We start from the raw sequence: 22,348 nt of genomic DNA, 5'->3' as shown, positions 1-22,348 counted from the left end.
AGAGATACTACATACTATTGAACAGCACTTTAGAAAGACAGAGGCGTCCGTAAGCTTTACCTCAGCCCCTTCCTTGCTGCGTGGTACAACCATGGCACACAGCAGAGCTGCCCTAACATCTTAAAGCTAAGGAGAACCCAGCGATCAGAGAGCCTCCTTCTCATAACACATAACAAAACTGTCATTCAAAGGTCTGAGGTGAAATTTTTTCTGAGGGCTGTAGTTTCCCATCTTTCCTTCCCTTTCTGACTCGCCCTAGCATTGCTACTCTGCTTTCAGCGGTCATCGTTGTAAGCCCCCTCCAAGAGGCTCCCAGTCAGAGAACTAGAGCCAAGTCTCTGCCTGCTTGCTCATTTTATTCCACTTTCCAAGGCACCGCCATCTGCTCTTCTGGCTAAAGGACAGTCCCCATCCTGTTCCTAGCATGTTAGAGAATTTTCTTTTCCTCCCACCAAATGCTAATGACTCCTCGGAAGTGTGGGTGATGCCCTCAAAATCATTAATAACTGGTTTAGGGAAGAAAAACAGTCATTAATAATTTTTTAACTGCTTGTACAAATCATTTAGTGTGTGCTTAGTAAATATTGGTTGAATTGAAGGAGAGTGTAAAGAATAAGGGTCGATGGATTTGTCATTCTCTCTGTAAAGAATGAAGACCAGATTGAAGGACCCTAAAGTGCCTGCAAACACAGAATGTGCCTAGTGCTAGAAACCCTGAGACCAAAAGCTACCTCCACCCCTCCCTGTGGCTTTATGAGTTACTAACCTCCCTAAGCTATAATTTTCTTTTCAGTAAACACCATCTACCTTACAGAAATTTTATGCGGATTAAGTCAGACAATGTGTGTACAGAACCCGGTCCACAGCAAACCTTCGTTCCTGCCCTTCACATAAGTCGGTGCTGGCCGACCGCTCTGCTTTGTTTGAAAGTCAGTGAATTAAAAGCCAGCTGGGCTGTGTAGCTTCACGCACATAATCGGAGTGGCAGACCTGGAGGCCTGATGAAGCCTTGGGCCAGGCTTTCTTTCCGTGGTGTGCCACACATGCCCAGGTTGTGAGTGATGGCATTTTCCTTTTCCTTTCCTTGACATGTTGCTGATGCTAAGCATGGCATTTGAAAGGAAAACATACAGGTGAAGGGGGCGTTGTCCAGTGAAGTTTGACTGCTTTGCAGGACGCTTTCCACAGCAATATCCTTTGGAGCAATATTTAGTTAACTGAATGACCTCAGGTATTTTTCTAGAGTATATGTTTTAAATCATGACACCTCTATGGCTTTGATATACACAGAGGATATTGTGAAATTCCTCCTCAAAAGCATTGACAGTGTTTGTTCCCATACTGTCGTTTGAAAATCTGTGGTGTTCTAAAATCAATAGCCATACTATAACAAATTTGTGGGCTCTGGAGTTTCTTTTGCACAAACTCCAAAGCAATGTTCTTCAGATTGAAGAATATCAAGGTCCTTTTGGAAAATGTTAATATTTTATGATATTAGTATTTACCATACATTTTTTTAAAACATTAAGCATTTGAGGAAGATCTTTAATAATGTGATACTTGGAGACAAAATAAAATAGAATGATAAAAATTGTGTTTTGGACAAAGTGTAATTGCTATTCAAAATAGTACTGGTGTACAAGTGTCTTTTGCCTGCACTGGTATTTTATGCCTCTATGGGACATGGGGTCTAGCGGTCTGTAGATAGAAGCCCAGAGCATACAGTAATGAGTTCTGTAAGTTTTCCAACCTATCATCTTATCAAGGTTAAACAGAGCCTTTGAAATGTAACACCTTCTCCCTTTTCCCAAGCACACACCTACTATGGACAAGTGTTGCTTTCATGGTGACTCTCATAATAGAAGGTTCAGCCCTGGGGGTGGGGAGGGGGTGAGGAGGAGGCTCCAGAAAGACAATCGAGAAAGCGCATCTCTTATCAACCTGGTGAAAAGGAAAACACTGAGAAGAAGAGCAGTTATTTCCAGATGTTTCAAAAGTGGTGTCTCCAGGATATAGTGTAATCTTTACCGAATTTATCAGTAAAGAAAATTTCAAAAGGGAAAAAAGGAAGACTACCATAGAATGAGCAGGACGGAGACTATCATAGAGTGAGCAGGATGGAGACTATCATAGAGTGAGCAAGATGGAGACTATCATAGAGTGAGCAGGATGGAGACTATCATAGAGTGAGCAGGATGGAGACTATCATAGAGTGAGCAGGATGGAGACTATCATAGAGTGAGCAGGATGGAGACTATCATAGAGTGAGCAGGACGGAGACTATCATAGAGTGAGCAGGATGGAGACTATCATAGAGTGAGCAGGATGGAGACTATCATAGAGTGAGCAGGATGGAGACTATCATAGAATGAGCAGGATGGAGACTATCATAGAATGAGCAGGATGGTTTTAAAGGGATCAGCGTGTCTCGTGTTGACAGCTCCTTGGAGAGGGATTGTTTGAAGCTGGATGGGGTTTTAATTGATCAAAACAATAATGGCAGGTGTGTTGTGTGTTTGTCATATGATTGCATGTGTGCCCATATCTACAGCTCTGTGCGCTTAGACGAACTATTGACTGAGTGAGAAGGAATACAAAGAATCCACTCTGTAAACCACACATGTCTTTAGCTGTTAATGACTAAAAGAAATATGTTGTATTCTCTAACTATTAGTGGCCAGTTAAGTATAGAATCAAGAGTCTGTGGTGACATTCTTTTTTAAACAAAGAGTCCGATTGTAATATACACGATGGTCAGAGAGAAGCAGCGGCTATTTCGTGTTTTCTTTTGGATAAATAAAGCAAAATGGTACAATCATGCTATCAGGTGATAATTTGATGCTTGGATTGTCTAATAAAAGTATGAATTATCTAATATAAACAATGAGAAGAAGGCATAAGCAGTAGCTGAAAAACAAATAATTTCGGTTTTAGTCATATGACAGAAATGAGATTTAAAACATGTTTATATAGAAATTATAGAATAATAATATTACATCACTATAAAACAAATATTTGGTTTGTTCCTTCTTGGTGTTTCAATGGAAATACTTTTGAAGTTAAAAATATGATGCATCTATCTCTTAAAATAACATCACACACAGACTCACACACACTCAAACACAAATACACACACACACACACACACACACTGATTTATCTACAATCTGTACTGCCTTAATCTATCTAAACTTTGTTTGCATCAAACCAGTTACTTTTACGCGTCAAGGAAATGCAAATAATGGAAGTTATAGTTCCTCCCTAACTCGTCGGTGCATTCGGTTTCAGTTTAAGGACTGTGAGTTTGCACTGATTCTCCCCGCTCCAATCTCAGCCCATGTACTGTGGGCAGCTCGCATTCACAAGCAGCACACATTGGCAGTTCTCGCTGATAACTTGGAGCGGATTCCCTACAGATGAGTTCTTTGAATATCCAAGGCAGAAAGGATTTGATTGTTACATTGTATGTTATCTTTTCTTGATCTTAAGGTCCCGGCCTGTGTAGACATTCCACAGAGCCTGAGAAGAGAGTGCAGACAGCTGACTGGAGGAAGAAGACAAAAATCCCCATTGTTTAGATTTCTGTCAGAGGATATAAGAATATTTCATTTCTTTTATCTCCGGGGCTTTCATTATCATTTAAATTTCATTTTACATTAATTGATCAGGGATTAGTAAAGCCATTATGCAGAAATTAGAATAAGACAAGCCAGATGGGATGAATAATTCATAAAGTCCAATTACGTTTTATTTCTGGTGTACTTTCAAACTTGCCTCTGACTTCTGTGCTATTTTGATGTGACAATATTCGCTGGAAATCAAGTGTGCCATTTTAATTTATTATATCCCTCTGGAGTGGAGGCATTTGTATGCAGTGGAAAAATGTTCTGTGTTTGCCCTCAGAACATCAACTTTAGGGGTCTTGGAAATCCTTGGTGATTTAGAAAGGATTTCATATTTTCTGTGTAAGTTCAGAGGTTCTAGAATGAGCCACATTGCTCCACTTGGTTCTGGTGAACTAACCCCATACAGGGAGGCTAAGGTCTTGAATGGAGAGATTTCCACTTTTCTGTAAGAGCGGAAACCTGCATTTAAAGGTATTTGTCTCCTTCTCTCGCCGCACAAAAAGAGTTAAAATATGAATTTGGCCTGCAGTTGGACTGGAAGAAGCCACCGTTGCTGCAGCGACAAGGGAGGACCACGAGGTGGCAGACGTTGCCTTCGGTGCAGAGCCAGGGTCGCCAGGGACCGCCTGGGTTTCGGAGCATGCCAGCAGGTCCAAGCCCCTCAGCCCACTGCTGGGTTCAGGCTCCCGCGACCTGCATGCACAGCTTGGCCCGGCAAGAATTCCGAGCTAATGGCAGTCGCGTCCACCTGTCTGGAATGTCGCTTACAACTGTGTCTGAAACCGCCTCGCTCCGCGGGTCCCGGCCCCGGCCCATTCAAAGTACACCCCACCCCCGGGGATTTATTTATGCCACTGGACAGTTGTAGTCACATTAAAGCTCCGGTTCACCTTCTCGAGGACTTTCATCTCGGGAAGTTTTATGACACTTGGTGAATGTGCAAAGTTTTTAATTAGGCTCTCTAGACAGCCCGAGGCGGCGGCAGCGCCACTAAGTCTTCACGGTCTCTCTGCTTTACAGCACAACAAGCCGCTCTACTCCTTTGAAGACAATGCAGACTATGTGTACGATGTCATGTGGTCCCCCGTGCATCCCGCGCTCTTTGCCTGCGTGGACGGGATGGGGCGCTTGGACCTCTGGAACCTCAACAGTGACACCGAGGTGAGCGACAGGCGCCCGGGCCCAGGGATGGGAAGGGGGACCCGGGTCACTCTGCAGTCTGGTCCTTCCTGGGGGGAAAAAAGCCCTTTGTGGACAGACCCTCCAATTGCCTGTGGGCACAGTCCATTGCCCCCACTCCCAATCCCCCAATTTTTGACTACCCAGAAGGGAACCAGAAGATGCATTGGCCAAAACTCCATGTCACTTCATCCCTAAACTGTACCAGATCTTAGACAGTTAACGACTCTGCCCCACACACACCTTTTCCCCCAACAGCACAAAGTGTGTTCACACTTTTCCCTAAGGGGAAGGACACATAGTGTTGAAATAACTTTATTGGCAGAGACTTGGAAAAGTAAGCTTTTGTGGGTGCTGTTTTTAGACTGGATTATTGAAATGAGGTTACTCTGTCAACGCTGGCTATTTGTACAATTTCTGTTTCGACTCCATTGAAGATGGTTCTCTACACTGCTTTCTGTTTAGTTCTACCATCCATTTGATTTATTGCTGTGGAAACATTCCTTGTCTACAATATTGAACTCAAAGGCCATAGTGTCTAAGTTTTACATGTATGCAAAACTCAATTCGTTTTTAAAATGGGATTTTAACATGTCATATTTAAAGTCATTCACAAGTGAAAATAGGCATCTATTTAAAAAATGAATATTTTTGAAGGATGTCATCTTCTTTGTTCCTCTTCTTTCAATCCCTCAAAAGTATTGAGGGTCTAACTCAGGGCCTTGGGAATGATGTTGTTGCCAGGGAACATGTTACATGAATATTGTATGTCCTAAAATGGCCTCTGCATCATTTCTTGGGTTTTGGTTCCGGTACAAATACCCAGGTAAAGAGTCCATGGTACAAGGTATATGTCGAGTAAAGCAGGCCTTTTGAAGTTCTTGGCGCAGGAAGCCATTCAGCCTTTTTAATTAAGGATCCTAAGGCTGGAGGACATGAAGGAGAAGCACAGAAGGCTAGGATTTTTTGTGGGAGGGGACAGGGAAATTTCCTTCAGGTGGTGTTGTGTCTGGGTACCTATAAGTACACAGATACCTGTAACTATCACCAGACAAATGGTTTTCTATTGCGGCCATTTTTCCTTTTACCTCTAAGAACTATGGGAAAAGAAAGTAACGTAATGAAGCATCTTTGAAAATGATCAGAAGGCATGAGTGAGATGCCCATCATTTGGGATGCTGAAATGTTTATAACATCACTGCATTTAATAGTATGATGCTATTACCTTACCTTGTAATGGTTTCCAAAGTCTTTCATCACTGTTGATTAAAATCATATTGCTTCTATTTGCTAGAAGAAACTCACTCAAAGCAAAAAAAAAAAAAAAAAAAAAAAAAAAAAAAAAAAAAAAAACTCTTTCCAGATTGACTCGGGAGAGTGCTGTATCAGAAAGCAGGCCAGGCTGGGATGCTTCCATGACACCCGGCTCCAAAGCGTACGAAGGGATGTAGTGGCCCACACCCTACTTAATAACTCCCACCTATCAATCTCTCTCTCTCCTCTCTCTCTCTCTCTCTCTCCATAAAAGGAAAGCAAATCTTGACACTGGCTTTTCTTTCTATAGGTATCAAAGAGAGAAACTCAGAGAAGTTTTGTGCTTAACATTTAAAAACTCACGGTTGGTCATACATACAGTTGAGTCCAGGACCTCACAGTTACAAACTTTTTTTTTTTTTTTTAGATTTAAGTGAGATTACGAAATAGATTTTTAAAAGACAGAGGGAGCCTACATTCCCCATCTACTTTGTTGTTCTTGAAATTATTGTCGTTTTAAACCAAATTGTCACCTCCACCCCCACCCCTCGGCAAAAATGGCTATTTACCCTTGATGCAAGCGACTCTTACTGCTTAGTAATTTATGCTATATACATCTTGTATTTGCAATTAAAATGACTGTGCCATAAAAACATGAGAATACTTATGAAATCAAAGTTGGAAGTAAGACACATGCAAAGAGCATGCAGATTATTTTAATAAAGATTTCCGCATTTGAGCTTCAAATACCACAAATTATTACAGATATATTTTCCTTCATGTACTTGTTAATTTTTAGCATATAAAATATGATAGCATATTTTATTTTTTTATATTTTGTATAATAGCTATGAAAAGAAAGCATTTTGGATAATCTTTCAAAACTCACTTCAGTTATATTATTTACATTTCAAGTAAACTAATTTCTTTAGAAGCACTTTAGACATTGTTTTAACTACATGAGAAGGTCAGGGTTTTTTTAATTAATTTTTTAGTTGTGTTCCTATGAAGATTAAACATTTTACTCAGCTTTTAGATTATTCAAGATTAAATTCTATGTGGTGCTTTTAAGTCAGTGTTAAAAATGAACTTTGAAGGGTCTACAGCTGAATCATGACTCAGTTTTCAGGCCAGCCCAGCGATAATAAAGTGTATTGACAGAATTATAGTCTATCTAAATTCACATTGTTTTTATTCTTTTCAAGGTTTGGTTAAAAATTCAGACTCCAGCTTGCACAGCAGGGACCTTGATTGTAGAAATTGGGTATTTTTTTTAAATGAGCTGGGGATTTTCATTTTACGTTTTTGTTCACAATTGACATGCAATGATTTAAGCAGGTGAAAAGAATTTTTTATTGATTTCAAGATGAAGTTTAAACGTAGATTCTTACATATGATGGAGTTTTTATTGCTGTTTTAAAGATAGGAATTGGCTCAATAGTTTCCCATAAACAGATGGTTTCGACCCTGTGACTAGCTGAATGCTGGGGTGCTATGTGGCAGAGCGCGCCCTGTTTCCATGTTGGTGAGATTCACTTACTGAGCACAGGTGTCACAGAGGGGCAGGAGATGCTCGCAGTGGCCATCTTCCATCTTTCTTTCCATTTTCCTTTCACATGTACCATCTTCTCTTTTAAAGGTGTGCTGTCATTTCCGAATCAACACCCTCATAGAAGGCTCGGGAGTTCTAAACAATTATAAACTTCCAACCTTGAAGACAAGAGTACACACACTGACAGAAGACAGATCGAGACACTCAAAATCCTCCCTCCACATACCACAGTTCTTGAGACAGACAGACAGATAACAGATAGACAGACAGATAGACTGACAGCAAGTTCTATTTCAGCATTGCCCAGTTCTCTGAAATGATGATTATTAGCCCAATTATCAATGGTTGTGGATTTCCAGTGTTTGTTAAAGGAGTCACACACATAGCCACATTTTAACAGGATGTCTCTGTAAGGACAGTGAAAACCTTGTAGACCATTCTCCATATCTTGGTGTTGCCACAGGGACAAAGGAAGATAAAAGAATAAAAAGAGAGTTTATGATTGATTCTTCAAATTTTGTTTTTGGTTTTTTTAACCTGTACACACATTTATTTTAAAATTTTATCTACATTGATGTTTTGTTTTCACATACATCTGTATGAGGGTGGAACTGTAACTACAGGCAGTTGTGTACTTCCGTGTGGGTGCTGGGACTTGAACCTGGTCCTTTGGAAGAGCAGTCAGTGCTCTTGACTGCTGAGCCATCTCTTTAGCCCCCTTAACTGTATACTTCTTTTCCTCTGATCACCCGCTTTCTGGTAAGGTGGATAATTCTCTAAGAATTAGCACATGTACACTAGTATTGTTATGAAGACTCAAGTTATTTGAGCAACTGACTGTTTTCCTACCCTACCATAGCCTTTTATAGATCCTCAGTCTTTGTAAAAATATCAAGCATCTTCCCTGTCCCCCGACATATCCCGCATGATCTGATGGTCAAGCATTGCATTTAGCTGGCATGCTTCTATGCTGGACATGCACTTGACAAAATCCAGAGAGAGATTCCTGCCACTGGCTGCCACGACGGTGGGAAAGTATATCCATTTTTCCCTTTTTGTTTCTCGTTTCTACTCCCAAAGTCAGTGGAGCGTATGATTCCAGAACAATGAATCCTGTTCACCCTTTCTCATGGGTAGAAGTGGCTTTGTGCACTGGAAGGCAGTTGTGGAGTAAAACACATCACTGTATATTAGTATAGTTAAATTCATATTCATTTTTCGTGTCACAACCCCTTTGGCAGGTGCCAACAGCAAGTGTGGCCATCGAGGGAGCATCTGCCCTAAACCGAGTTCGTTGGGCACAGGGTGGCAAGGAAGTTGCAGTAGGGGACTCAGAAGGCCGCATTTGGATCTACGATGTTGGAGAGGTACGTATTTTTTGTTTTGTTTTGTTTGGGGACTTGTGTTTCCACTTTAAAGACCTGCTGAAACTACTAACAAGACTTTCCGAGCCACGAGAACGCTCTCTATTGCGTTTTCAAGTTTCCATTGACTTCAGTGTGAGTTTGGAGACACCTCCTTGGGGTCTAATTTGGCCCGTGTCTCCATGCACAGGACACTTTAGTTAATGATCTGGACTCTTTCTGTTTGTGTGGTAGAAACCCCAGCTTGCCAGGCTGAAGCATGACATGGGATGCTGTCATGTGACTAAAGCTGGCCAAACTCATGCTAGGATTGAAGTTGAAATGTACCATTCACTCCGAGAAAGTGAAATTGTATTTAGAATCCTGATTCAAAAATCATACGATTTAAGTACAGTGCTTCCAACTAAGACGACTGAGATGAATCAATTTTATATCACTTTTGACATTTATGACATTATCATGTAGGACCTGTGCCTCTTTTGGTATGTCTTATTATATGACATGTAAAATTGAGATATAAAGAGAATGCCATGGCATGTATCAACGAGAAAATAATCCATCTTTTACTCCAGAAAAATTCTGCACTTGTGTCCTAGCTTTGCTCTGCCATTGCTGATCAATTGTGCTGTTTAAATCAGTTTTCTTTTACTTCTTGAGAAAGTATTTGTTTAAAAACCTTGATTTCTAGTAAAGGTAAGGATTTTTGTTTTGTTTTGTTTTGTTTTTCTCTTAAAGACAAAGAAAATACAGGAAAGATAACTAAAAGTGTTGTGTGAGTTTACTTAGGCATAATTTGAATCTACATTTGGATTCTGAAGAGAAAGCAGACCAAGTTTGTATGCGTAGTGTGCTAGGCCTGACAGTGCTCTGTGACTACCTGGTAGACAGCTGAGCTGATCTCACTAAGGAGGAGTCCTCAGTTTCCCGAGTCAGCATCATGGGACTTTGAGAATCCCAGCTGGCTGCTGAGCAGAGGAGCCTCTGATGGAACATTATATAATGTGCTGTTCTACAGCTCATTGTGCTGCCACAAGCTAAACAGGGTTTTCAGATTTCAGCTGGGCATAGAAACTGAATAACTTTAGAGAAGGGGCTTTCCATCCTAGCGTGCAAAATGGTAAATACAACACTTAAACATCTCTTGGCTGTCCTGTAGTTAGACTCTCTTCCCCTGCCCTAGTTATTCCTGATGCCGCAAGTTAAGATAGGCAAAGTGGCAGAGACGATCAACACTGGCCTACACGGTGAAGATCCAGATGGCCAGGTGCCCCACTATTTGAAGCTTTGGAAAGCGAATGACATTTGAGCCAGAAATATTTATTACCCATGATTCTCTAGCCATATTTTCTACTGTGAGGTTTCTTTATGTTTGATGTACTTCTTCATGGTCTTCACCCAGATGATACTAAACAACAAAACCAATATTTATTGTTGATCTCTTTCCTCAAACATGAGAGAGAGAGAGAGAGAGAGAGAGAGAGAGTGAGAGAGAGAACAAGGGACAATTAAACATGCTTTCTTTTTTTCTCTTGTGTGTTCTTCCTTCCTTCTTTCCTTCTTTCCTTCCTTCCTTGATAACAACTGTTTTTTGGAGGAGAAAAATAAAGGTGAAAACTACCCAGAAAAAGCAGAAGATAGTCAAAATATTCAACCCCTTCTCTGTCTCGCAAATGCATACTGTCCACTAACTTTCTTTAGGTAGTACACATTACTTGTTTTCCCTTTTGTTCTAGCTAGCGTAACAATCTGGTTTACCTCATAAAAGCCTCCTGAAAGACATCTGTGCTTATAGAAATATTACATAGGTATAGAGACACAGCTAGACTAAGAAAAGAACCAACCTATCATGAACATCATTTCCTGCAGTAAGGTACATTGATAGCTTGTGCCCACAGTGGCTGGGATATGACGCTACCTGGAGAGTATATTTGATTTTGCAGAAGTTGCTTGGGCTGGCATGTATAGCTGCTCAACGTCTTTCTAGGACACTATCATCATCTCTAAACTGTGAAGGGTTGCCATGTTCATGTGTCTGCTATCACTGCAGGTCAGGCTGGTTTTCATTTTTGTATTACTGCCCTTGCTTTTCTAAGTGATATTACAGGCTACAGAAATGTCTGTAGCTAGAGGCCAGTCTCGCCTATTGTCTGGAGTCTAGACAGGCTATAGAAAAATCTCTGTGACATATAATAGGCCAAACAATTTGTAGGGTTGTTTATCCTTACAAATTCACCAGGAGGAGAGGAAAGGGGGGAATATACCATTCTACTGAGCATAGGTAATGTTACAATCTCTAGTCCTCCTCTGAATGAGTGAAAGCCAAGCTTCAACACTTGAACAATTCTTCCTATATTGTTCGATCATGCACAAAGCAGTGGTTAGCTGAGACTTAACAATGTCATGTAGACTAACTGTCATTTTTTTTCCCTAAGTGTTTCTGTAAAGTATCTTTAATTTATTTTTGAGGTGAGGAGAGTCATTTCTGTTTCTCCTTGCTGAATGCTGTAGCTTTCTTTAAACCTTTGAAGACCACAATTGTCAAGGCACCCAGTACTGACAGGAAGGACAAAGTCTTACAGTTGAGGCTTCACTGAAGCTAACTTCTTAGAGATGTTAGATACACCCTGGGCAGCTGCTGCCGTTACTGTAATTCCTATTATATCTCTTACCAGCCTGGAACTGACAGAGTATTTCTGAACTTAGAATGGAGGGATGCACTCCCAACGGCACCTTCTCAGATTCTAATGCGCCTCTACTGCAGAAAGCCACCTGGGCGTGCTTACAAGACAAGCTGGCCTCTTGGGAATTAAAGGTCAAATCTAAGGCTGGTACATGGCTGATGAGAGGAAGAGATTCTGAGCAGGAAGCAATTTAAATATAAGAAATATAGTGGGAGAAGAAACATGTATGGCATTGACAACCAAATTGTCAGTAGGCTGTGCTACCGCGATCAGCATTCAACATCAGTCCTCTGGTCCCCATTAGAGTTGAATTCTTCACCAGGGTCATGCTGGCCTTTGGAAAGCCTTGAGAGAAAAAGATACAAACACTTCTAGGTAACTCTTAAAACACAGTCTGTGTACCAATGAAGGGGGCAGTTTCCAGAGTCCTCAGTGTTGATCTGCTCGCCTTGAGATCCCAGTAAACTGGAGAGGGGTCGGTCTGTGAGAAGTCCTCTCACACCTGTTTTTTCCATTGCTGTTGGCCCGAGACCTCTGTGAGACTGGAGGAAGAAGGCAGCTGCTACTTTTTCCCAGATCTTGTTCTCCTTGTGAAGCCAGCAGCACTGGTGTGTGACTGGTGTGGTTTCACAGGGTCCTATGCTTCAGGGCTCTGAGCTGAGCCCAGTGTTCTATTGTCATTGTCTGTTGATAAACAGTTGTTAACAAGAGGCTCCATATTTGTATTTTGTAATGAGCCCTGAATATTATGTGGCCTGTTCTGTTCCTAAGAAAATTGATGGTAAAACAAATAAGAAATAAAATATTTTGGCCTGGATCTGGATCATTGGGAAAAACAAAGAGAAATCTTTAGAAATGTGGCTCAATAGAGTGCGTACAACATCAGTCTGTTACCTACTTCTTAAATTATAAGACCATAAGCCTCAGATGGCGCATTCGTGTAGTGCTTAAGCCAAGGTAGAGTTCCATGACACCTCCCCCAACCTCATTCCCATCCCACCATAATTTAAGACATACTATTTCTTTGGAAAGTTTTCTACAATTTTTGCTTCATTAGATGAAGCACGGTGGGACAGACTGTCACTGTTCTCTCGCCATTGTAACTTCCCATCAACTCCTTTGGAGACATCTCCATTTCGGTCCAGGTAAGAAGGCCACTGCACAGAGGGACTCTGGTGTCACCAGTTGCTAACAATCGTGTGCCTTCTCTACCCCAGCTGAGGTGCAGCTGCTGCTGGGAGTCCCAGCTCAGAGCCCCAAAGATAGTGTCCTTCTCTATTACGTACAATTATCCTTAGGATGGTGGAGGTGGCTCAGATCCAGGTACTGACGCAACTTTATTAGGGACTTGTGAAGAGGTAAACAGAGGGTTGTGTAGGAGCTCACTGAAATCAACAAGTTGAATTTGTCTACCCACCCCCCATCTTCTTTACCTTTTGTTACATTTAAATGGCAAAAGTGTGAGTAATCTCTCAGGGCCTGTAACTCGGGAAGTAAAAACATAAAACAGGCATGTTTTCAGGCAGGCTACTTGATGCTGTGTTTGTATAGCACACACTCTTGTTTGTTTGATTTCAGCATTGTGTCTGGAAATCTATTGTGCATATTTATTTTCACAGATAGGGGCCTATTTCCTTCACAGAACAGGTGTTTAACTTCCATTAGCATAAATAGAAGCTACACAAATCCAGTATAAGACAAAGAGCCCCCCTTTCACTATTTGGCTGTAATTTTTATTCTATTTGTGCTTTCAAAAATCACTTAAAAAGAAAGTGGCTGCGTGCATCATTTAAAATTTTTGAAATCTAAAATCAAGGGCTGAAGAGCCAGCTCCACAGTTAAGGATGCTTGCTGCTCTTCCAGAGGACCCAAGTTCAGGGCTGAGTACCGGCATCAGACTTCTCACAACTGCATAGAACTCTAGAGGATCTGACACCCTCCCAGGCCTCTTAGAGCAACTGCACACACACACGCACACACACGGACACACACACACACAGACAGACACACACATACCCAGAGACACACACAGACACACACACCTCTAAATAAAAGAAAAATAGATCCATTTTTTTAAATGAGCCTAGCCTTTGACAATCTTTTGAGAAATGTCTACAATACAAGATGCATGACGCTCGCACTGTGGGGTCTCATTCAATTAATTAGAACATGAGAGAAATAACAAGCCACAAATTAAGCCTAACTATAACCTCAGATGGATTTAGATCAGAATACATTCACAGAACTCTGTTGAGAACTGCTGGCATTTGTTTGTTTGTTGTTTGTTTGCTTCAAGTGATGTGTGAATGCACATACCTCAAAGACTTAAAACTAGAAATTACTTAGCTACCGTGTTCCTTTTCTGACAAGCAAGCTGTTTCTGCATGTATACACAACGGGTTTCTCACTGCGCATGCGCCTTGTGTACAGAGGTATTGCCGAGTCCTTGTGATTGATAGTCAGCCTATCTACCTGTCTTTCTTGGAGATGTGTTTTATGGAAAGCCCGTTGTCATTGTTAATGCTTCACTGCAGTCACACGGACGCGGCTGTCATAAATATCCCCTAACGACGACGTTGGTTGCTTATCTGAATTAGTCAGGACGCTGTGCGAAGCTCTGCTTCTCAAAGGAGCAGTTTATCTTCCACCTCCTATTATTTCTTTTTCCATTAACCTCTTCCAGGGAAGATTTCGTTTGCAGTTCTGATAAATACCTGCAGCTTTTGGATCCCTGATTGCATTTTTTTACACTGTACACGTGACAAAATTTCAAAACTGTTTTCAGCTTAAAGGAGGATTTGCAAAATAAAATTATTACCTTGAAGCTGTGATTTATGGGGACGGTAAATATTAACACACTGACTGTGTTTGTCTGACCCACTGAACAATTAGTAAGTAGAGATATGCATATGTCTTTAAATTGAAACTCTTAACTTTGGGAACACAAATAACTCATTTGGTATAACCACTCACGGGCCAGAATGACAGCAATTATATTATTACAATCTCAATGGATGCAGTACATTTGTCAGTATATAAATGCATTGAATAGTTCTTGGGATGGAAAACACGGGTGAACATGTTATATCAAATGTTATTGCTAAAAAAAAAATAAAAATAAAATGTGATTTTAAGTATCTCTTTGAAGATTTTAAAACAGAAGTAAAAAAGTAGATTCAAAAGTTTAATCAGAACCCAGCAAGAAAAATGACCCGTGCTCTAAACTTTAAAACAATGACCAAGATGTTACTTGTAAGAACTATTAAAAAAAAAAACCTCTAGGGCGTGGGATATAACTCAGTGGCTAAGAGCTTAGAAAGAAACAAAACAAAACAAAAATATTGTTTTCCAACTTTTACGCAGCCGGCAAGAATAGGAATAAACAGAAATTTCCAGGAGTCATTTCTCCTCCAGTTTGTCCTAAATAGCATTCAGTAGAGAAAAATCTGTGAATGCTAGAAGTCGGATGGGGCCTGAGTGGCACAAAATCAACAAAGCATATTTATAGTTTTTTTCCCCCAGTGGATTATACGAAGCAGTAATTGTTTGCTCTTCACAGTTTCCAGCAGGACAGGGTATACATTATTCTCAAAAGCAGCCTGGGTCTTTGTATGAATAACTGCTCTCCTTGGGAATTGGGTAGACAGAATGACAAGTAGAAAGTTAAACTGAAACCTGGGTATTAAGTCAAACAAGAGTTCCCTCTCGACCAAACTGTGTAGGAAGGTAGCCGTGCGGTTGCTCTCGCCCTCAGCTCAAGAACGTAGGTGACAGCTCAGCTTTAGCAGTTTCCAGGAGCAGGGCCGGGCTAGTGTCACTTAGCAACATCTGGTTGTGACCATCCAATGCGCTGGTGTTTCTCATTAAGAAAGTGTGCCTGCAACTTGCTAGAGTCTCGACGGGCCATGGCAAGGACTGTTTTCTTTGACGGAGAAACAGTTTTAGATTCTCCAGCTGATGCTGTACACTTCCTTTGGTTTCCCCTTCTCAGGGAGAGAGTTAAAGACAGGGACTGTTTCTTCCATGGTACCAAGCGCCCAGATAAAAGCTGACAGTCTAAACCCAAAGCTCTGTCTGTGGTGTCTGTGCATTTGATAACGCAAACACTGGGATTTGTGGTTGAGCTTTTTAGATTTCTCACACATTTTTAGGGTGAGAGCCAGGCATTGAACTCAAACTACACAAAATCATATTTGTATGGGAAATTGGTGATATTAATAAACATCATTGTAGGAAAACAGTCAACCTGAATTAGTATATTAACTCACTTCTCTGTCATAGTAAGTTACATGCATTTAAAATGATTGGAGTAAAATAATGTCTAATTATAATTTTAGTATTAACATGATTTCTCCTGTGCAAAGTGCATAATTTTTAAAAGAAAGGAAAATGTACTATGAATTCCAATAAAATTACTTATTTTATAGTAAGTATGGTAGCAGTGGCTTCCATTTGATAAGTATATGTGTAAAAGACCATGATCATGATTAGATTAATTACTATATAAATTGTGTGTTATTGAGGTAGCATTTGGTTTATGAAAATGGATTTACAGTATTAAAATCTTTTCAAGCACATTTTTTTCCCAAAATTGATACAAAGTACTTACAACTTTCATATTTTGTGAGTTGTTGACTAAGTGGAAAGCCCTAATGTTAAGTTTATATAAACCATGCTAAAATGTGTCTAGTGCTTTTCAATGGCCTATGAATATATACCTCCTCCTGAAACCAATGTCAGCTTGACATTCTCTGTCTTCAGGATCTGTTTGCCATTTCTCAGTCGTCTTTGGTGGTTGTTTGAATGCTGAGGCAGTTGTCATTGGGTTAAATGTTTTATGACTGACAAATTGTATGAGTTTTATAATTGCAAAACTTTGTGTTGGTTGTTTTTTGGTTGGTTGGTTGGTTGGTTTCGTGTTTTGTTTTGTTTTTGGCGTTTTGAGGTAAAGTTTTCTTGTTTAACTCATCTGTCCTGGATCTTGCTCTGTAGACCAGACTGGCTGCAAACTCACAGATATTCACCTGCCTCTGTTCCCCTGGGCTGGGATTAAAGGCATGTGTCATTGCTGACACCAAAACTGTTAAATTTTGTCTCAAAAAAGTGTCAATGAGAGCAGCTACGTCAAATCACATCCTGCAAAGCCCAGGATAAAGATCTGCCGTGCTAGGAAGAGAGATTCTTTGGTCTGCAAAAACCCTGAGACTTCTTGGTTTGGTTTGGTTTGGTTTTTTGGTGTGTGTGTGTGTGTGTGTGTGTGTGTGTGTCCATGTGTGTTGGCATATTTGAAATAAAATATGAAATCAAATATCTGCTTCTGTGTTTATATATACATGCATATATACCACATAGGTTGGGCTTGAAAATGAGGAAGAATAAATGACCCATTATCCCCTGGTCAAGGAAGACTTGAACGTGTATTTCCTAGAATATCAGCTATCATAACATCTTTCACCTTGGATTTTTTTATTTTACTTGAAATAAATTAATTATGTATCATTTAAGTAATATCCAGTCTTCTGGTATTGTAGGAAAAAACCTTGTCCCTTTACCTGGTAGGCAGACAAAACAGATCGGTAGCCCACTCCTAGGCTGTCTTCTGGTGACAAGGTAGTCATTTCCCAGTATTTAGATTAAATCTTTATTCTTATTGACCTTGGCATTAAGCTCTCTTGAATAGTAATTGAACACCTTCTAGCATCTAGTATTATAGAGTAGACTTGTCTAGCAAATATAACAGCAAAGTAGTATAGCCTTTGGAGAACCAAGTCTGTAGAAACACCCAAAGATAATGTCCTCCTCTGTTAAGGCAGGCACAGCGTGGCCAACACAGTGTCTGTCATATAACAGGAATGAATGAGTCCCGGCGTGAAGTGTGACGGGACATTTAAGCAAAAGCTTAATTGTACAATGCATTCGGAATGCAGCCTCCAAACCGAGTACCGTCTGGTAGATACAGGAAGCATGACTGTATCTGCACAGAAAAGGAGTTTTAGAAAAGACTGTTTGTCCTTCCTCCCAGTCATTACCTGGTCTTCCTCCCTCGATTTTAGAAGAGAGAGATTGCCTTGGCGGCCAATGCAGTGAGAGCCTAGTAGTTGACTCAAACGCTTGTCAACCGCTGGAAAAACGCTGCCTTTTCATTGTGCTTTTTTTTTTTTTTTGGGACACTATAGATATGATAAATCATGAACTGCATTATAAAAATACTTCCTTTATGCCCAAACATTCCGTAGGAGGAAATGACATTTCTTTTATTACCTTGGTAAATGTTTTTAAGGTGTTTAGCGATAAGCTTTCTTTTTGTCAAAACTGCCTAGATTCCGTGGTTGCTAGGAATTTACTGGAAAACCTATAGTCAATAACATGCAGGAAGAGGCAGCAGCATGGTTAGTCAGCTAATGTGTGGAGAGGCTTGACTGGGAACCCTTTCTTTTTGCCCTGCCTCTCTCTGTGCGTCTTTTGTGCTATGGAAAGGGAGGCGATTGGAGCTTAGGAAGGTTATTCTCCATCATTGTCCATCAGCCATTGTTTCCAGCACTTTCTGCATCTTTCGGGCTGAGAAATGGATTGTTCCCAGTAGTAGACAAAATAATAACATCCAACAATTTCAGGAGACAGGCAGCTGATATGATTTCAATATGTGCACAAGCAAGGGCGTCTCCAGGACTTGCCGAATGAGTTCTTTCTTTCTCAGCTGTTGTTTGGTTTTGGTTTTCTCCACAGGAAAACACCTCTGGATTTTGGGTACCCTTGCTTACAGGATACATTTTAGCATGAAGAATAATTGTAACTGTTAATTTCTCAAGACAAGTGTTTAAATTGCTTATTTCCTTCCATAGTTAGTGGCTTATTGCCATTGCCAAACCCGTATCTGTTACGACTTACTTTGTCTTTTATGTCTGACTTTCGTTTCTTACCTTAATTAGGTGGTTAAAAAAAAAAATTAACATTGGTTTGAGAAACATCACCCGTTTAAAGATAGAGGAAAAAGGGCTTTGGCAAACAGGTCCAGGTTAGAAAGCAGGTGACCTCCCTAGTAATTTTAACCTATTGACTGGCTGGTAATAGCAGTCTCCAGAGCAGATGTGCATGTGTCCGGCTTTCCTGACTTCTCGGGAGCTTTCTTCGAAGGCTAAGTCGTCCCGCCACAGTCTACCTTGTGCTGGAAGGCTGTAGTGCGTCTTTGCCTGTGTAGCTGCGTCCTGGCACGGATTCTGGTCCGTGGTTTCCTCCGTTGCTAACAGGGACCTAGACCTTGCCTCTCTGAGAATTAAACACAGTGAAGCTGCGTTTATGTGAAGCGGGTCTGCCCGGCTGCTCCACTGCGGCTGTTTCAGAACCTGCTACCTCCCACTTTGCTCCCATCTGTGTTGTCAAAACAAAAAACAAAAAACAAAAAAAAAAAAACAAAAAAACCCAAGACAAAACAAAAAACAAACAAAGAAAACAAAACAACAACAACAAAAACAACAGACTTTCTCTGAACACAGTTGCATGTGTGCATGCCAGTGGGTTTACGCTCTCCTGGATTTGGGTGCCATTAATATCTGTGGGTCGGTTTGTTTGGTTTTAACCTTTTGAGTCAAGAGGAGTTAAACTGTCATCCTGAGGGAATGTACACAAGCTTCCCTCATTCTGTAAGGCACTAGAAACAGTGTGCATTAAAATAAAAAGGTCATTTGTACAATATCTTTTTAGCAGAAAACTTTCCTGCTGGTGTTAATATTGAATATGAAATCGTTCTCGTGTCTGTTCACTATCGGCGGTTCGTGTCATAGCCCCACAGACTTTTTTAAACGACTCCACTTAATTGAAAGATTACAAAGACACCGATGAACCACACATCCACAAAAGTATTTATCTTGAATTTATCTTGAACCTAGAGAACACCTCACTTAGTTTTTTGGCCATGATTAATGGAACTGAAAAACCTAATTGAGATTATGGATTTTTTTTCAACCTCTTAATTATCCAAGGTTTTCCAACCATGCATTTGTAAGTGGTGCCTGAGATATATTTTATCACAAAAAGATTCATAGCTAGGAGTCAATTGCAACTATTTAATGGAGTATAGAAATGATCCTTGAAACAGAGTCTTTACTGCAGCTATTTAAAATCAGCTGCTAGGGACTATAAATCCTTAGAATTTACTGAAAAATGAGGGAGACTTGACAGAGGACTGTTCAGAGCTGTTAGCTGTGTGCTTATAAAAAGAGGCACATGAATGATACCTGTGTGTTTAACCCCGATTATAAATAATCACTTGATTTTTATTACAATGTGTTCAACAATAATCCAGCCTTATAACCTGTGGTTAAAGTAGAATCCTGCTGCAGAAAATGCTATAACCCAAAAAAAAAAAAAAAGCTGCATTGAGATGCATTGATCCCGTGTGGAGAAATAATAGAGGTGTGGAGAATATTTGCATATACGTACACACAAATATTTATCTATAAGTAATATATATTTAAATTTAATTTTAATGGATAATAAAAAGTAACTATGACAAACTTCTCTTACAATCCAAAAAAAAAAAAAAAAATCTCTTTCCTTACAGTTATCCCAGTAAAGTTAGCTATTGTTTTTTGTTTTTTGTTTTTTTTTAACTCTTTAGGTAGTTATGTGTAATATTCAGAGAAATTAAAAAATGCTTCAAGATAAAGTAAAAAATATGCAGTTCTAGAGAGGTAGGAAGAAGAAAAACAGGAGAGATAGAAGAGGAAAAGAAGCAAGGAAGTGAAGGGGATAAACATGGAGAAAGAAAAATAAGAAGAAGGGGGATAAACATGGAGAAAGAAAAAAAATAAGAGACATCATTTAACAGGGATTATAAGGGGCCAAGCACTGTGTTCATTTGTTTCTTTCTTACTCATTTTACTACCAGTCATTAGGTATACTCTCCAATTTCCTTCAGCTAAATAAGGGAGATCAGAGAGGTTCCTAAGGACACACAGCAAAAAGTGACAAGCTGGGAGGGGAAAACAAAACAAAACAAAACATCATTTGGCTACTCTCTGTGGTGGATGAAAGCCAGTCCTGGCTTCCATCTCCAGTTCTAGCTATTCTCCTGTCTGTGCCTCTTACAAGGTACCCAAGATGCCCAGGCGTGACAGGCTATGGTCAGACTCACCAGTCAGTGAGGCTACAGGCAGCTGCTGACCCACTTAGAGAGAGGCTCAGCTCCCCTGACCTAGCAACGCAGGTCGGGTGGACAGACGGGATGTGGGAGAAGTTAAAATCACCCACATATGTGATTTTTTTTCTTCCTACAAGTTTCGTGCCTTTGCTCTTTGCTTGTGACCTTTTGTCCCCTAAGAATTTTGGTTACAGTCTTTGGAATCTTTTAGCGGATAACTCAAAACTTATTATCTGCCAGCCATTCTACCGTGGAGGGCTGGCCCTTTTAGAGTGTGAGGTGTTATCTGCCCCACACGGACTTGTGAAACTGACTTGAGAAGACTGTTTAGCTGACTTTATTTCCCTTTTCCTTGTGGGTAAAGATGGGTTTCTTAATGTTCTCATAACAGTCAGAGTTCATTCTTTTAGGGAAAAAATGGTCCTCAGAAACATACTGAAGAACAGGTGTAAGGTACCTGTCATTTTTAGGACCCTCTTTCATCAGAGTGACAGCTTACAGCGTGAATACCATATGAAGGACTCAGTCCCTCTTCACTCAGATTACCTTTCCTGTCTTCACCACGGCTCTGTTGATAAATGGTCCGATGTCCCCATCCCCATTTGACAATCAAGGCAATGAGAGGATAAAGCCTGGCTCTTGCCGGCAGCTGAAATAAGAGTAAGACTCGATTGTCCTGACCGAGTATGAGGTTCATTTCCCCCTCTTTCTTAAAGCCAAATTGCTACCTCAATAACTACCTTTGGCCTTCAATCCTTTGGCTGTTAATACAGGGTCATTCCAGATCTATAAAAGGTGGGCGCTTCTAGAGCTGAGAGTTTATTATCTTAGAAATCAGAGCCCTCGGTGCTTAAGGCATTCAAATGCTTTAAACACTTTACCCTTCCCCAGATTAGGCAGCAGTTCTCAGGCAGGGTGGACCAGCTATGGGTGAGCTCTGCTCTGAGAAGCAGTGGAAAATAGGAGACTTCCATGACCTACAGTGTGACTCCGGCCGACCAATCTGCAGCACAAAATGCTTTCAGATCCAAGTGGGCCCAACGGAAGGTTTCTAAAGTCTGGCATTGCCTTTATTTCACTATGCGTGTTTTTCTTCTTATTGCCTCTCATGGATATTTCAATTGATCAGGATTATCATCACCATGAGAAGTGCAAATACTTTTCCGATCATAATCTATTTATTTATGTGGAGACCAGGTTTTACTATGTAGCCCAGGATGTCCTGGAACTCACTATGTAAACCAGGCTGGCCACCAAATCAGAGATCTGTCTGCCTCTGCCTCCCAAGGGCTGGGGTTAAAGGCATGAGCCACCTCACCATGCAACAAGTGGAAATCATATAGGAATTCTCGGAAACAGTTCTTTGCAAGGGGCAGGGAGTCGTCCTCAGTGATGCTTACTGCTCTGCATTTTGAGCCTTTCCTGCCTTGATAGAAACTGAAGAGAGGCTGAAGCAACGCCTCAGCTACCTGCTTGACAGGGAGACATCACTTACGGTAAGAACACACTTCTCCACGCTATTCAGTTTCTGAATCTACGCCAGTATGCACTCA

General features: G+C 40.6%; 1 protein-coding gene across 12 annotated transcripts in view; it reads left to right on the top strand.

The window, feature by feature from the left end:
- Dync1i1 (dynein cytoplasmic 1 intermediate chain 1) overlaps nucleotides 1-22,348 on the top strand; it is a 311,790-nt gene that overhangs the window by 284,821 nt on the left and 4,621 nt on the right. For 6 of the 12 annotated variants that reach the window (XM_021164407.3, XM_029478836.2, XM_021164410.3 and 3 more), the window contains 2 exons: nucleotides 4,647-4,787; nucleotides 8,853-8,978. In XM_021164407.3, coding sequence (XP_021020066.1) covers nucleotides 4,647-4,787; nucleotides 8,853-8,978 — 267 coding nt within the window. Of the gene's footprint in view, nucleotides 1-4,646; nucleotides 4,788-8,852; nucleotides 8,979-11,647; nucleotides 16,694-22,348 lie in introns of those variants that run through there. The other 6 variants (XM_085840827.1, XM_085840830.1, XM_085840832.1 and 3 more) reach the window with 2 other exon arrangements.

Source organism: Mus caroli, unplaced genomic scaffold (assembly GCF_978045245.1).
Source record: "Mus caroli unplaced genomic scaffold, Mus_caroli_1 scaffold_7, whole genome shotgun sequence".
NCBI lineage: Eukaryota > Metazoa > Chordata > Mammalia > Rodentia > Muridae > Mus > Mus caroli.
The sequence above is the reverse complement of the archived record's forward strand: the minus strand, read 5'-3'. Positions and strand labels throughout refer to the sequence as shown.